This window comes from Dermacentor variabilis, chromosome 9 (assembly GCF_050947875.1).
Source record: "Dermacentor variabilis isolate Ectoservices chromosome 9, ASM5094787v1, whole genome shotgun sequence".
In the NCBI taxonomy this organism is placed as follows: domain Eukaryota; kingdom Metazoa; phylum Arthropoda; class Arachnida; order Ixodida; family Ixodidae; genus Dermacentor; species Dermacentor variabilis.
In genome coordinates, this window is record NC_134576.1 from 110,484,981 (window position 1) to 110,498,004 (window position 13,024).

At 48.6% G+C, this 13,024-nt stretch overlaps 1 protein-coding gene across 1 annotated transcript in view; it reads right to left on the reverse strand.

Annotated features, from left to right (window-relative positions):
- Positions 1-13,024, reverse strand: part of LOC142557291 (sodium-dependent proline transporter-like) — a 105,178-nt gene that overhangs the window by 11,448 nt on the left and 80,706 nt on the right. Inside the window, exons 5-10 of the mRNA XM_075669015.1 lie at positions 10,435-10,655; positions 9,360-9,492; positions 6,687-6,821; positions 2,853-2,956; positions 1,957-2,081; positions 1,477-1,589 (exon numbers count right to left, since the gene is read on the reverse strand). Of these exons, the coding sequence (XP_075525130.1) occupies positions 1,477-1,589; positions 1,957-2,081; positions 2,853-2,956; positions 6,687-6,821; positions 9,360-9,492; positions 10,435-10,655 (831 nt within the window). The remainder of the gene's footprint in view (positions 1-1,476; positions 1,590-1,956; positions 2,082-2,852; positions 2,957-6,686; positions 6,822-9,359; positions 9,493-10,434; positions 10,656-13,024) is intronic.

A 13,024-nucleotide genomic window follows, 5' to 3' on the forward strand; every position in this document is an offset into this window, starting at 1 on the left:
TATCATTGTGCACTGGCGATGCGAAGTTCCGCACTTTGTATAAAGAGACGCGTGGTGGGAGCGCGAACAATTAGGGCAGTGTCCTCCTTTCCACTTTATTTCCGACCGCGGCTGCCACGCATCGCATCAGCTCCCATCCATCGCGTCGTCGTGAACCCAATACGTCCGTGACGGGCTCTGTCGCCTGACTTGCACTATCGCTAAGCAACGTCAGACGCTCGTTCCTAGCATATGTATATTTTTGACGCTTTGTAGCGCTCCAGCCGTCTCCTAGTGTAGTCTTAGTAATGAACATACGTTACTATCCTGACTTACGACACAACAAGCCTACGTTGAACTCAGTCTACGACCCGGTACCAGCAGGTACGATCAAGGAGCGGCTCCAGTAACCACCCTGCCGGCCTCGGGAAGGGAAATGGTCCTTAAGCCTCACTCCTTCCCGCAGCCCTTGCTAACCCCTGGGCTCTGCCGTGATACGCGAGGTGACGATACTCGCCACGTTACCTGTCTCGCCGCCTTACTAAACGTTTATAGTGTCTTGACAACGGTACTTTTTTTTTCTTTATTGCCGGCTTCGACATCATACACAAATAATACACAAAATATAGAGCATCTCAACAAGGATTTTGCTGGCACGACAAATTCATTTGTTTTTTTTTTTCAGTGCGGCCAATTTATCTAGCATGTCAATCCATGTTGGTTGTTCAGGGAGTACCCGAAGGACATCCCTGAACCGTACTACAGCTTCAATGAAGTGATCGCGCGTGGGTCGCAAATCGACATCAGCATTGCTGAACTGCGTTCTAGCTTGATAACGGTACTGGTGGATAAGAACACTGTAACTTCGAATAAGTTTCCTTACCACGTAAAGTTGTGCGGCATTAACAAGAAAGTTACTGATTCGTGGGCTCGTGGTGACTTATACGATGAAGAAAGGGAGTCAAATGCGTACCACGACGAAACGTTGAGGTCAGCGCTACAGAGCGTTAAATCTGACCCCGAACGAAGCTGGCGTCCAGCAAATGTTACATTTCCCGTGTTCCGACATGAAAGGTTAGTATCAATAGCCCACTCCCCTTGTCGCCTACCACACAGATCTCTCTTTTGCCCCTATGACATGTGGTGCGAAGTGAAGTCCCCAGCAAGCGGAATTTCATTTGCGCAAGCAGCCACCGCACTATAAAGTGGGCGCCTAATATACTTTGCACACCTGTAAAGGGAAAAAAGTTGACAGTCACTTTAGCATACGCTAAAGAGGATGAAGTTGAAAGTCGGCGCGCGCAGGAGGCACTCATTACATTACTTGACATCTTTATTTGAATGTGTGGTTACTTCCTATTACTTGTTTTCTCTTAATTGACTGCATCTTAATGAACTTCGACAAGCTCGAGTGAGTGGTCCCTTAAGATATAGAGCAAGCATCAAAGACACAAGTAGTTGATTTGCCAGTTAATCTTGGAAACGTGAGCAGCATACCTCGCTGTCGATTCCGAGCAGGTAGAGCATGAAGAAGAAGATGAAGGACCACAGCTGCGGACACCAGAATGTGGTCAGAGCTTCGGGGTAGATGACGAAAGCCAGGCCTTGACCTTATGGGGGAAGAAAAGAATAAAGTTAGAAATAAAGCGAAAAACAACTGCTCTACGTACACCTTTGAGGCTGTAGCTACACAGGGTTATAAGAATAAAGACTAAGACAAAGATATCTGTGATAGATTATTACGTTTTTTTTTCTTTCTGCGCGGGTGATGAATCTACGAACATTCTGTACACAAACACCTTTTTTTTTTTTTTTACCCTGAGCTCGCGGCGGGATGCCGCAATTGAAGCTGGGCTGTCGTGAGAGATCTCTGAGAAGCCACGAGAAATCAGCATCGCGTGCTGCTCTCAAACATAAGCGCGCGGGGAAAAAATACTTCACACCTGAAAGGTAGACAAGATATTGCGAAGAACTCACCAGCCTTGGCGACCTCCTCAATGGGCACCTGCAGTTCCAGAGACATGTGGCCGAGAACAGCGAAGATGGCGATACCGCCGAGCAAGCTTGTGATCAGGTCGGCCACCACCACGATGGACGCGTCACTGCGACACAGCGATGCACGCATTCATTCAGCCAAGAGTGTCGATCAGCTCGCGTGCGGGACCACACCTTCCTGGTTAAACGATATCAGCTGTTCGCGAACTCGCGACCACGCCACACGCCTTATGCAAGATATTCATATATAGCCTTTGCTAAAGATTCCGTTTACCTTCACTGGTTATTTACAACAGGTCAGGTTATGCTGAAACCTGCCTATTCTTTTTCGAGCATGTATAGCGGTTATCTGTATTTATTACCAGTGACAGTTTGTCCAATATAGCCGGTCATTTTTGTCTTGGACGGCCACTAGCCATTTAGGCTGTCGGTCCAAATATTTCTTGTATTAACTCTTCCTACTCATGTCGTAAAGTTCCCCTTTTTGATTTATTTATTGATTGAACACCTAGTACAAACAAACATATCACATCCTCTTGCATTGTCCACGGTGTAGGGTTAACTCCTCAAATGCCCCGGCAAAGCTATCTTCTTCACCGAAAAGTTCGGATAATAGACTACAGGTGCCAAATTTATCAAACAGCAGTGTTTTCAGCTATATATAGGTAATAACGGCGGCGCATCCCTGGCAGCCCTTTCGAGATTGGTCGGTAAATCAACTCATAAGTTACAAGGAATGATTGCTGCGAAGTTCAGCGCAATGCCTACAGTGAAGGCCCTATCTTTAGAACAAGGCGTTTATCGCGGTTTTCGTAGCTACAGCCGATTCTGCGAACGGACAAAGCAAAACTCGCCGGCAGAGAAAGGACTCTGCTCACACGTGTATGGCGTAGCGGAATGGGTTGTAGCTTCCGGACATGATGAGGCCTCCCCACGAGATCGCCAGCGAGTAGAAGACCTGTTCCGTTGCCCGCCTCCATATCTGCAGTCGAAGTGAGAAAGCTTGTGTCAGTGAACACTCGCCAATGGGCATCGCGAGACCAGTCCGTCCGCCATAATTTGAACGCGGCGGGCGGTTGAACTGGTCGCGGGATACAACGTGGAAAACCAAGCGTATACAGGCCCACCGCGTTCGCATAATTCCTTTACTTCTGCTCCCGCGTAAACTCTTAGCATTCGGCATTCAGTTTAACTATGCGGGTTGCAGTCGAGCCCCTCTACAACGAGCACCTCTATACAACAAAATGACCTGTATACGCGTAGTGCGCGCCGATGGACGCGCCACTGGTGGCGGCCTTGCGCATAACACACGGGAGAGGAGCCAGCCACGCGCCGTAGTTTGCTGTGTCGTTGATAGTGCTTCTCTGTCTTATTCACGTTTTCAGAGCAAAATAGGCAACACCCTTCGCATGTGCGGGGTGGCCAAAGCTTCAAGGAACGTCGAAGAATTGTTGCGCTGTGGAGGGCTCAAATACCGGCGAAAACGTGCCGGCGATACGGTTCTAATCATTCCCAGAAAGGCTCATCAGTGGGAGCAGCGGTAGCAATGGATCGTCGCTTCGGCGAGAAATTTCTTGTTCTCATCCTTTCCTTTGTCGCTACGGCGTTTTTTTCCCCCCCCACTCGATCGTAGTTAGACGCGTGAGCAACGAAGTTCGTCTGCAGTGCAGCATGAGGTTTAAAGGCATTTCGCTAAAGTTCGGAATGCTGTTTGCCGCCTATATTATTTTCCGCTTCTTTACCGCGTTCGGCTAGCTAGGCAGCACGACTGCACGAGCGCATTGTGTTGTATTTTAAAGCTACAGAAGTTTGCAATAACTGAAATTGTTAGTTTTATGTGGCCCGGTAAATTCTCGCACAAGCTGTCGCGCACTTCATGTTTTTACATCTATTTTATGAGTGGCTTCGCACATGTTTAACTGCTACTAGTTGCTTCATGCATAACTCTTGTTGATTCTTTCGAGCTGCGAGGTTTTCACCCTGCCTAGTTTGTAAAGGGTACAAATCACGCTGTGTCTTATCGGAATGATACCAAGGAAGTGCTTCTTTAACAGCTTTATTCTTTTCGCCCGAGGGTATCTTAGATACTGTGGTTTTTTGGGAAATGTGTTTAGAAAATAGGTATTTCAGGGCGAGAATTGCTAATAGTTGCTGCATATGGTATTTTTGTTCCATTTCTCGCTGAAAAGTTCGCGTCACGTTTGGGAAGTCATCACACCTCAATGCTGTCTGAGCAGACTTAACGCGCCGAGTGATTTGTTTGTTTCACAACGTAATCGCTTCTTGCATGTGAATTTTGTACTCAACTGAAATATTTCTTATAATGCTTACGCCGCAGAGGACTAAACCCGGCCTTGCCGCCAGCGCTCAGATCTACTTTGACTGGCGCTGCTCTGCCTTTAATTATATCATGTGGCACCTCTCTCTAGTAACATTTAAAAAAAGTACTGAAAAGTTAGTCAGACTTTGGCTTTGTACGTTTCCAAGCAGCTCCCTTGGGGAATTTAAAATTGCAAAAACTGCAGCGCGAACGGCAGTTCATCGGCGGTACAGCGCTAACACGCGCTCTTATTAACCCGTGCGTTTGGTGACTTCGTTGTCGAGTGTACGCGTTTCCATCAATAAATTCGCAATTACTCTTCTTGAGGCGACTTTGACTGCACTTATTCGCCGATGTCACACGTATTCATCGGCAGAAAAATCACAACGGAATATGCAGACATCGCACCGTGCGGATTTGTTTGATATAAGTGTGAACTAACGACGGGTGCTTATTATTGAGGCACAGAAGCAGCATTACGGCAAGGGTAGAATTAAAAAAAAACGATCGAGACATCGCATTAGTCAACAAAATTTATCGGCTAGTTCACATGAGCTCCACTTCATGTAAACGGGGTTCACGGCGTTTGTCTGCGGGAAGCACCTGTCACGTATGTGGACCATGTTGTCCCAAACACCGGTAACATCCTGTTCATACCCGCTCCCACAGAGGTCAGCGTCTTCCCTACAGCTATCACCGCAGAAAAAGCAGCCTGGCGCCCGAACAAAGGAGAAATCGCAGCAGCCATCCTTGCTGCAAAGGGTTGTCGTCTGCTACTGCTCCCCGCGAGTACTGTTGGAAACGCCCGCTAGGTGGCAATCAGTGGCGCCTCTATAGGCGGTGCACGAGGCGTATAACGAAGGAATGATGTCCCCGTTCTATTGTGAGTTGTGCGATGCGCTACGTTCACAAAGAAGTGACCTGTATAACGAATGATTTCGGAGGCCTCAAGCACTTCGTAATGAAGGCGTTCGTCTGTACGTAGTGGATGACGTCTGTACATCCCACGTAACTGCTTGTAACAGAGCGAACGAGGAACGCGTGAGCTTGCGCTCTGTTTGCTTCCCTCGCCCTCGTCATTATTTGTCTCCCTTTCTACAGTGCAGGGTAGCCAACCGGACTCAGCCTGGTCGCGACCTCCGTGCCTTTCCCGTTATCTCTTCTATCTCTCGGAGGGTTAGCAATGCGCAAAACGAGAACAAGGTAACCGCGGGAGCCACGGTTTCGTCAAGTGGACTTTCCTTTTTCAAGGTGACAACACACGGCGCTCGTGGTGTTTTGTGTGTTCCTTCCGCCTGTCCTCGTTTCTTTCACGCAGTTTTAACCTTCCGTCAAGTGTGAACTAGCTAGCCCTCAGGAACGTCCTACTGAATTAATGTGATTGAAAGTATAATACCCGGAATGTGGATACTTGTACAGGAAATATGGAAAAGCAACGGAAGGTGCGTCTCAATTAGACGCCAGGGTTTCGATACGGTAACCTATCTTGGTCAAAGGCTTGACAATGACGAAAGTCCTCTTGTCGAAGCGCTGGCACAGGACTGCGGCGCCTTTTTTCGTTGTTCTAGCTATAATATTCAACGGTATTGACAAATTTGTATTTCTGAGCAAGACGTCGCTTTATAGGGTTCCGTCTGATAAAGTTAACGTGTCGGCTAGTTGTTTGAACCCATTGAGTTAGGGAAGTGTGTGAAATACGAGTACGCAGAAGAGGACGCATGCGTTGTGGTTATGTGCCTCTTCTGCGTCCCTCATCTTTCGCGCTGCTCCCTAGCTTAAGATTACGGCTGACTTCTTTATTGACAAGGAATTCTCCATTCGTAACGACTCCCGCTTAGAATTTCTTTTCAACGTTTCATCGTTTTGGTATTCTATGTCCGCCAGCCGAAGCCTTGATTCACACAGCAGTCATCCGCCGCGTCATCGTCACCGCCCCGTCACCGCCCCGTCACCGCACAGGTTTAGACCATAGGGGAGAGTGCTTCCTCGCTGGTGCATGTCTCATTAAAAACCGGCGACGAAAAGCTGTTTCCTGACAAAAACCGGTGCCATGACGGTGGAGGAACGGGGGTGAATAACGGCTGTGCGAATCAGGCCTAGCAAAGTATACCATATCAATAATTCGCTACCTTTACTGGTATACGGTGCCGGTCACCAGATTTGCGCTTGCTATAGCTGTACGCCGCGCGCTGGTTGCGGGCGGGTTGCCGGGACGATAGAGATAACGCGGTAGCACTATGATGATACACTATTGTTTAATCGGCTTCTTACTCAATGCACCAAGGAAGGTAGGAACAGAGAGGGGGGGGGGGGAGAACAGAGAGAGAGACGGGGGAGATGGGAAGGGGGGTGGGTGGCGGACACAGAAGTGCCGAGCAGCAGGGACACTCACGTTGAGGTCGGTGAGCTTGGTGAAGTCCGGCACGAGGAAGTAGGCGATCCCCTGTCCGGAGCCGCTCAGGGTGACACCCTTGACGAGCAGGATGAAGAGCACCACGTACGGGAAGGTCGCCGTGAAGTAGACCACCTGTTTCATACGGGGCAGAGCACACGACGGGGAGCCACCCCTCTTACATGCGCTCTCTGCTGGCTCGCGCGCAGGTCATCATGTTGTTCTGCGAACGAACCACGTCTCCCGTGTTGCTGGCCGTCGTCCCTGCTGCTGCGCTTATGGGCGAGCAACTCAATCGATCTGAGAGATCATCGCAGTGCCAGCGTAGGAACGAAACCTCGCACCATTTGTTTTGGGCTAGGAGACGAGTTTATTCGTTTATTTATTTTAATAATCCTTTTTTTTTTTTTCAGAGGAAATCGGGGTGCCTGAAGGGGCCGCGCACTTCTTTCTCAATTCAAGTTGCCCGCGACGCAGGATTTAATTAGAAGCTGCGCATCTCGGAGGTGATGCTATACCCGACGCTACTGGCTCCTTTAAAGTAGCAGAATGTGACCGCCAATAAAAAAAGAAAAGCCATATCGCCGTCATCATCATCATTATCGATCACTTATGACACGCTGATAGAGCATTGCGAAGAAGTAGACGGATGGATGGAAAAACTTTATCGAGGTCCGTTCGGCCGCGCTAGTTTCCTAGCCCGAAGCGGGCGCCTACGATGTTTATTCTTTAGGAGAGTTCCGTAGATTTGGAGAGTGGTTAACTTTATTTTGAAATCAATAAGCTTTGGAGTCCGGCGTGTTTCAGTGGGTCTGGACACCCGCAACTGCACCTTCTGTCACGTTGAAATGCAACGCGATTAGGTAGCTTTTTTTTTTTCTGTTGAAAGTGATTGACTGCGATTTGCCTGTAATAAACGAGACACAATGCGCCGTGGAAGGTTATATACACCGTATTTTCATGCTGGCGGATGCGCCAGTTAATCCTGTCGTACGTTCACCGTGATCTCGCCAACGAAGGCGCTGTTATCCGTAAAAGTGACCCTCTGCCCACGTCGCACCATTTTTTTTTTCCTTTTGTGTGCCTTCAAGCGTTAACCACATGGAACGCATTTCCCTCGTATTTCGTGCGCGGCGGCATCGCCTCCATCAAGCTCCGTGCCAAGCTAACTGAAATCGCGGCCAAAACGCATGACGCGTCGTAAACTTGAGCTTACCGAGCGATACATCTAAGACGCAGTATCGCAAACAGTGCGAAAGCAGAACAGTCCCATTTTCACGCTGTTTGCAATATTATTTCGTCGTACGACCGAGTTTCGCCAGTCAACACTTTGAGGTATACATCTAAGGCATTTTGACGGCAATGACAGCGCTCCCATACCGCACCGCATAATCAACGCCTGGTTGAAACTATACGTAGCTAAGTGGCGTTCCATGTAGTTGCCATTTCGTTCGAGGGGAAGAACCGATGTGAGATCAAGACCAAAATGGGCAAAAGGACGGCGTCAAACGTAATGAATGGCATTGGCATGTCATTTAATGCTCCAGTCATAGGTGGCACTTTCCATCACGATCGATACTGATCACAATCGGATTTCCCGATCGCAGTTGGCTCCCTTCCGCTGCTTTCGCAAAGTATCGAGAAATTTGATTGCGATCAAGCCCGATCGTGATCGGAAATGTCCTTCCTTGTGACACCGGTGTAAAGCAGGACGATCACGGTATTGAAAGCTGACCATTGCGCGGCAGTTCGCAATCTATCCTTTATCAACTGTTTCGAAGAAACGGGGCGCACGACATAAACTGTCATGGGTCCCCGTATAGTGCCGTCCTAAGGGGTTCTTATACGATACCCTTTGCTCGTCAGACAAAGCAAGAGATTATTAGTCTAGTCGGTTTACACCGAACAAAAGTATGTTGCCCTGCATGGTAAGGAAGACAGTACAAGAACATGAAGACGGCCGAGCCCTTAATGTGCTGTCTTGTACTGCCCATTTTCTCTCCGTGAAATGAAGCATGTATGATAATCGTAATCAACCTATGTCCGCTGCCAGAACGGAAGCCTTGAGCGGCGTTCTCCGATTACCCTGTCTTGCGTCAGCGGACTCCGTCGCATGACGTTTCCTGATCTCATCCCACCGCCTAATCGCTGCTGCTTCTCTGACCCACACCTATGCGCTACTGCATGTCTTTTGAGGTTGCGCCTATTATTATACCGTTCCATCACGTTGGTTACGCGCCCCAGGCTTGTTCGCAAAGCTTCAGTATCCTTCAGGTTTCTGCCTTATAGGTTAGTATTGGTAGAATGCAAGGATTGTACATATTTATTTTCCAGAATAAAAAGAAGATACAAAGCAGTATATAACAATGAGTAGTAAAGCAAATAGCTTCACTAGCCGTTCTGAGCTGCAGAATACGAGGCATGCTACGATGCCTTGTAACGATGACCTCGCAAAAGATCTTGTCACTCGTCAAATGACTTCAAAACATTGAAGGTATTCTCGGCGACTTTCATTCTACACAGGCGGCGATAATCCCAGGACTAGCGTTTTGCTTTGTACTCGTTAGTTAATGTTCGGGTCCAAATTAGTGCCCTGCGTTCGCGATTAGTCTCAAATCAACGAATTGGACGGTGCGGCTAAGGGAAAGAAATCGTCGCATTCTCCGAACGTACCTTTCCCGAGGACGACACGCCACGAATGAGGCACAAGAACACGATGAGCCAGCTGACGAAGAGGCAGAGGCAGAGGTCCCACTTGATGCTGCCCACCTCTTCAATGTTTGGGGACAGGTCCAGAACGTATTTCCTGCACAGATTGCACGGAGACGCGCCATGTTTCCATTATCTTCGCATATATGTCCCCTCTCTGCGCCCTGGCACCGTGCTTACGCCCTGGCACCGTGCTTACGCCCTGGCACCGTGCTTACGCCCTGGCACCGTGCTTGCGCCCTTGCACAGTGCTGCGCCAGCGTTGCAGCGGCGACTTGATGCTCTTGACGACATCGCAGCAGATACTGCAATGTGCGTCTTAAACCGAGTTAATTGGCTTGCAGCTGTTGTTGGAGAGCGTACCCGTTGTATTTTAAAGCAAACAACTCTATTTGGCATTTTCCCCCGTTTTTCGTGATCGGCGATTGGACGATCACCACAGATAAGGCGGCACGATGCAAAGGTCACGTGATCTCGCGCCACCGAGTTGCGTGGCGCGTTCGTGGGTGAGCGCCACCAGTAAATTTATCAGCTTTAAAAAGAAATCTTTGAATGCGAACTTATTCCTCAACGGTAAAATAACTACTTCGTCAAATTTCGATGAACACCTAAGGCTGTTGCGAAGGTCGTGATGATAGCCCATGAGCGACAATGCGATGGTAGAAGTGAACTTCGTCGGATACGCGCCTACGTTTACACGCTCTGAGGGTCGTGCACGTAAACGAATTAGCCCGGTCTGCTGCCACTTGCTGTCGCGCGAGAGCTTTGGGCCTTCGGGAAAGTTTAGATGATGGGACATGGCCTCCTAAGGTCACCCCCGCGCGCGGGTGATCTCGGAGGCCATGGTTGGGTGAGCGCCAAGAATTGCCCTCCTCTCCTCCCTTCAACCTCTCCTCCTGTGGCTGGTGCAGAAGAGAGATCTTGCACCGCTACACAGATGTGCTGGTTAACGATTCTGTTCTCTAGGGGAATTGCGCAATGAAACAACAAACGATGCTAGAATCGCCCCAGTGCAGCAAATATGCACGAAGAAACTCACTCCCAGAACTGTTCTGCCGCCGTCTGAGTCGCGTTGGAGCAGTTGGCCATGATGGTCTGGAACGCCTCCATGGGCACCGAGAAGTTCGCGCCGTGTGCTGCCGATGTGAGCCAGACTACGTCACTTGAGGAGAAAAGCCCAGTGCTGACGCTGCTCACGCTGCTACTGTTGGAACCGCCGTACGTGCGCCACAGCACCTCTGGAACGTCTCTGCATTTGGTCTGCGGTGGGAAAAATTTTGATTGATTGATTGATTGATTGATTGATTGATTGATTGATTGATTGATTGATTAATTGATTGATTGATTGATTGATTGATCGGGAAATATGAAGGATGTCATGATGCAGGGCGCCGGACGAGCACTTACAAGATGAGGTTCTCTTTAACGTGAAACCTAGTGCTTGGTACAGAAGAAGTTTTGCAAGCAAACTCAGCTGGGAATCGAACCTGCGACCTCACGCTAAGCAGCAGAAAGCTTTAGCCACTGAGCCATCGCGGTGGTTAGAGAGTGAGAGAGAGAGGGGGATGCTGAACGTTAGTGAAAGCACGGATTATTAGCCTGGTCGCTACACCGGTCCGCAACTCGAAGTAAATGCTGAAATGGCGAAGCGACACGCATACGCGTTCGTTCAAGGATGTACGCATAATGGCCGTATAGATACAGTGTACCTAGAAACGGCCAGAAGCGCCTTAGATGCAAGAACCGCCTGGGCAGTGCGCTTCACCGCATGCAATGAAATTTGCAATGTGCCGAAGTGAGAGACGAGGCTTTGCCAGAAGCGGCTCGCGACAAAATCTGCAAAAGGGATTTCAAACGCGCGACCTTCGAAAAAGCGCTTAATTTGCTCTCATCTTTGAGCAACAGTGGTCCAGCGAGATTAGCGCTAGCCAGCAGCGCGGAGTCGGTTCAGGCACGTAATTGCCTAGCAAGTTAGTTCTTACTCGACTAAAGTGATGTTACTAACATGAATCATTACACTATATTTGGGTTAAATCCCACCATCCATAAATGCTGATAGCAGCAAGCCTATCCACGTACGTGGAGAAAATAACTTTTTTTTTTTTGCGAAACCCGCTTTTGTTTGTTTCAACGCAGAGACAAAGATGTACCATCGTGAGGTTATATCTGCCATGATAATGCTGCATCCTAGATTTTTCACGTCAGCTCGCTGTGATCAAAGCGCGCTTCTTCACGGGTGCTTTTCGTCTTCTTTGACGACACAAAAGTCTTGACCAAATCAGTGCCAGAGTTTCTCGAAAGACAACTGCAGGAATAGAACTAACAGACGTCCGTAAACGTTTTCCATTCATCTTGCCTAATGTCCGGGACAAATATTTAATGTCGTCTATTCCAAGTTAACTTTAGAAGGGATTGTAGCCCATGTGAGCCTCCCTCACTTCTCCAGGTTCTTCTCGCTCGTGCGCACCGTCGGCTTTTAACCGACTATATTTCGTACACATCTCCAACTACATTGTACATGATTTTTCCTTATATGTGTGGTTTGTATTTACATACGTGTATGTTGGTCTACATATATAGGCTTTGATATGTGTAAATACATGTGTGAATATACTTGATTATGTATACTATGTATGTGTATATATATATGCGTGCTTGAACTTGAACTTTACTTGAACTAGTGTTAATTCGAATCTTGTACCCACCCCCTTATGTAATACCCCCTGCAATCGGGGGTGTTTAAGGAAAATAAACTGAACTGAACTGAACTCCTTCGTAATTAAGGTCAGTCGATTCTTGCGCGTGCTTGAAAGTCGCAACGAAGAATACACACTCGTTCCTCCCCCATTCGACCTCATTAAAGCCCCGTTATTCGTGACCTCCGAGTTCGCCGAGCCGGCGGCGAGATTCCTGTACCGTTTTAGTAGCGAGATCGAGGGTGCGCTGGGGGGTGACGTCAGAAAGTTGCCAGATGTGGCTGGCTACAGCGTCACGCGCATCCGCCCGTCGCCTCCTCGTCCGACAGAGGGCGTTGCCGACACGGCCGCTGGGGAGGGGGGGGGGGGAATAAAATACTTGGAGCACGTGGTGCTGTGACACTGCATGCCCCATCCGCGAAGTGCAACGCGAGAATCTCGACAGTATACATATACTTCACCCTTCGCAGGTGGCACTTCGATGCAGGAACACACTGGCCCGCGTATTAAGCAAGAACCGTGTGCACAGACCTTGAGCTCTATACTCCTTAACGGTACCCATTCGACTGGTCTTTTTTGAGAGCGCTTTCAGAGTGCTTTCCGTGGTGGTCGTGGAAAACGACGATTACGCTGTGTTACAGAAATAAATTATTCTTGTCTTTTTTTTATAGCGTCATTCTGGTTTTGATAACACTACGTAGGAGCGTGCTTATCGTCGTGATAAAAAAAAAGAAAACTTTGTTACATTGTTAAGCGAAATTTTACTCTTAGCAGGAGCGCTCGAAAACGACCAATCGAATGTGCCGTAAGAAGGATGTACAACCTCTGGGAGTTACCTTGCCCCCCCCTCCCCCCCCCCCGAACAATACTCGCCGTCTACATCTCGCGTGTACTTCATTTCTTCAAAACGGCGCTCCAGGAATTGTCAAAGTC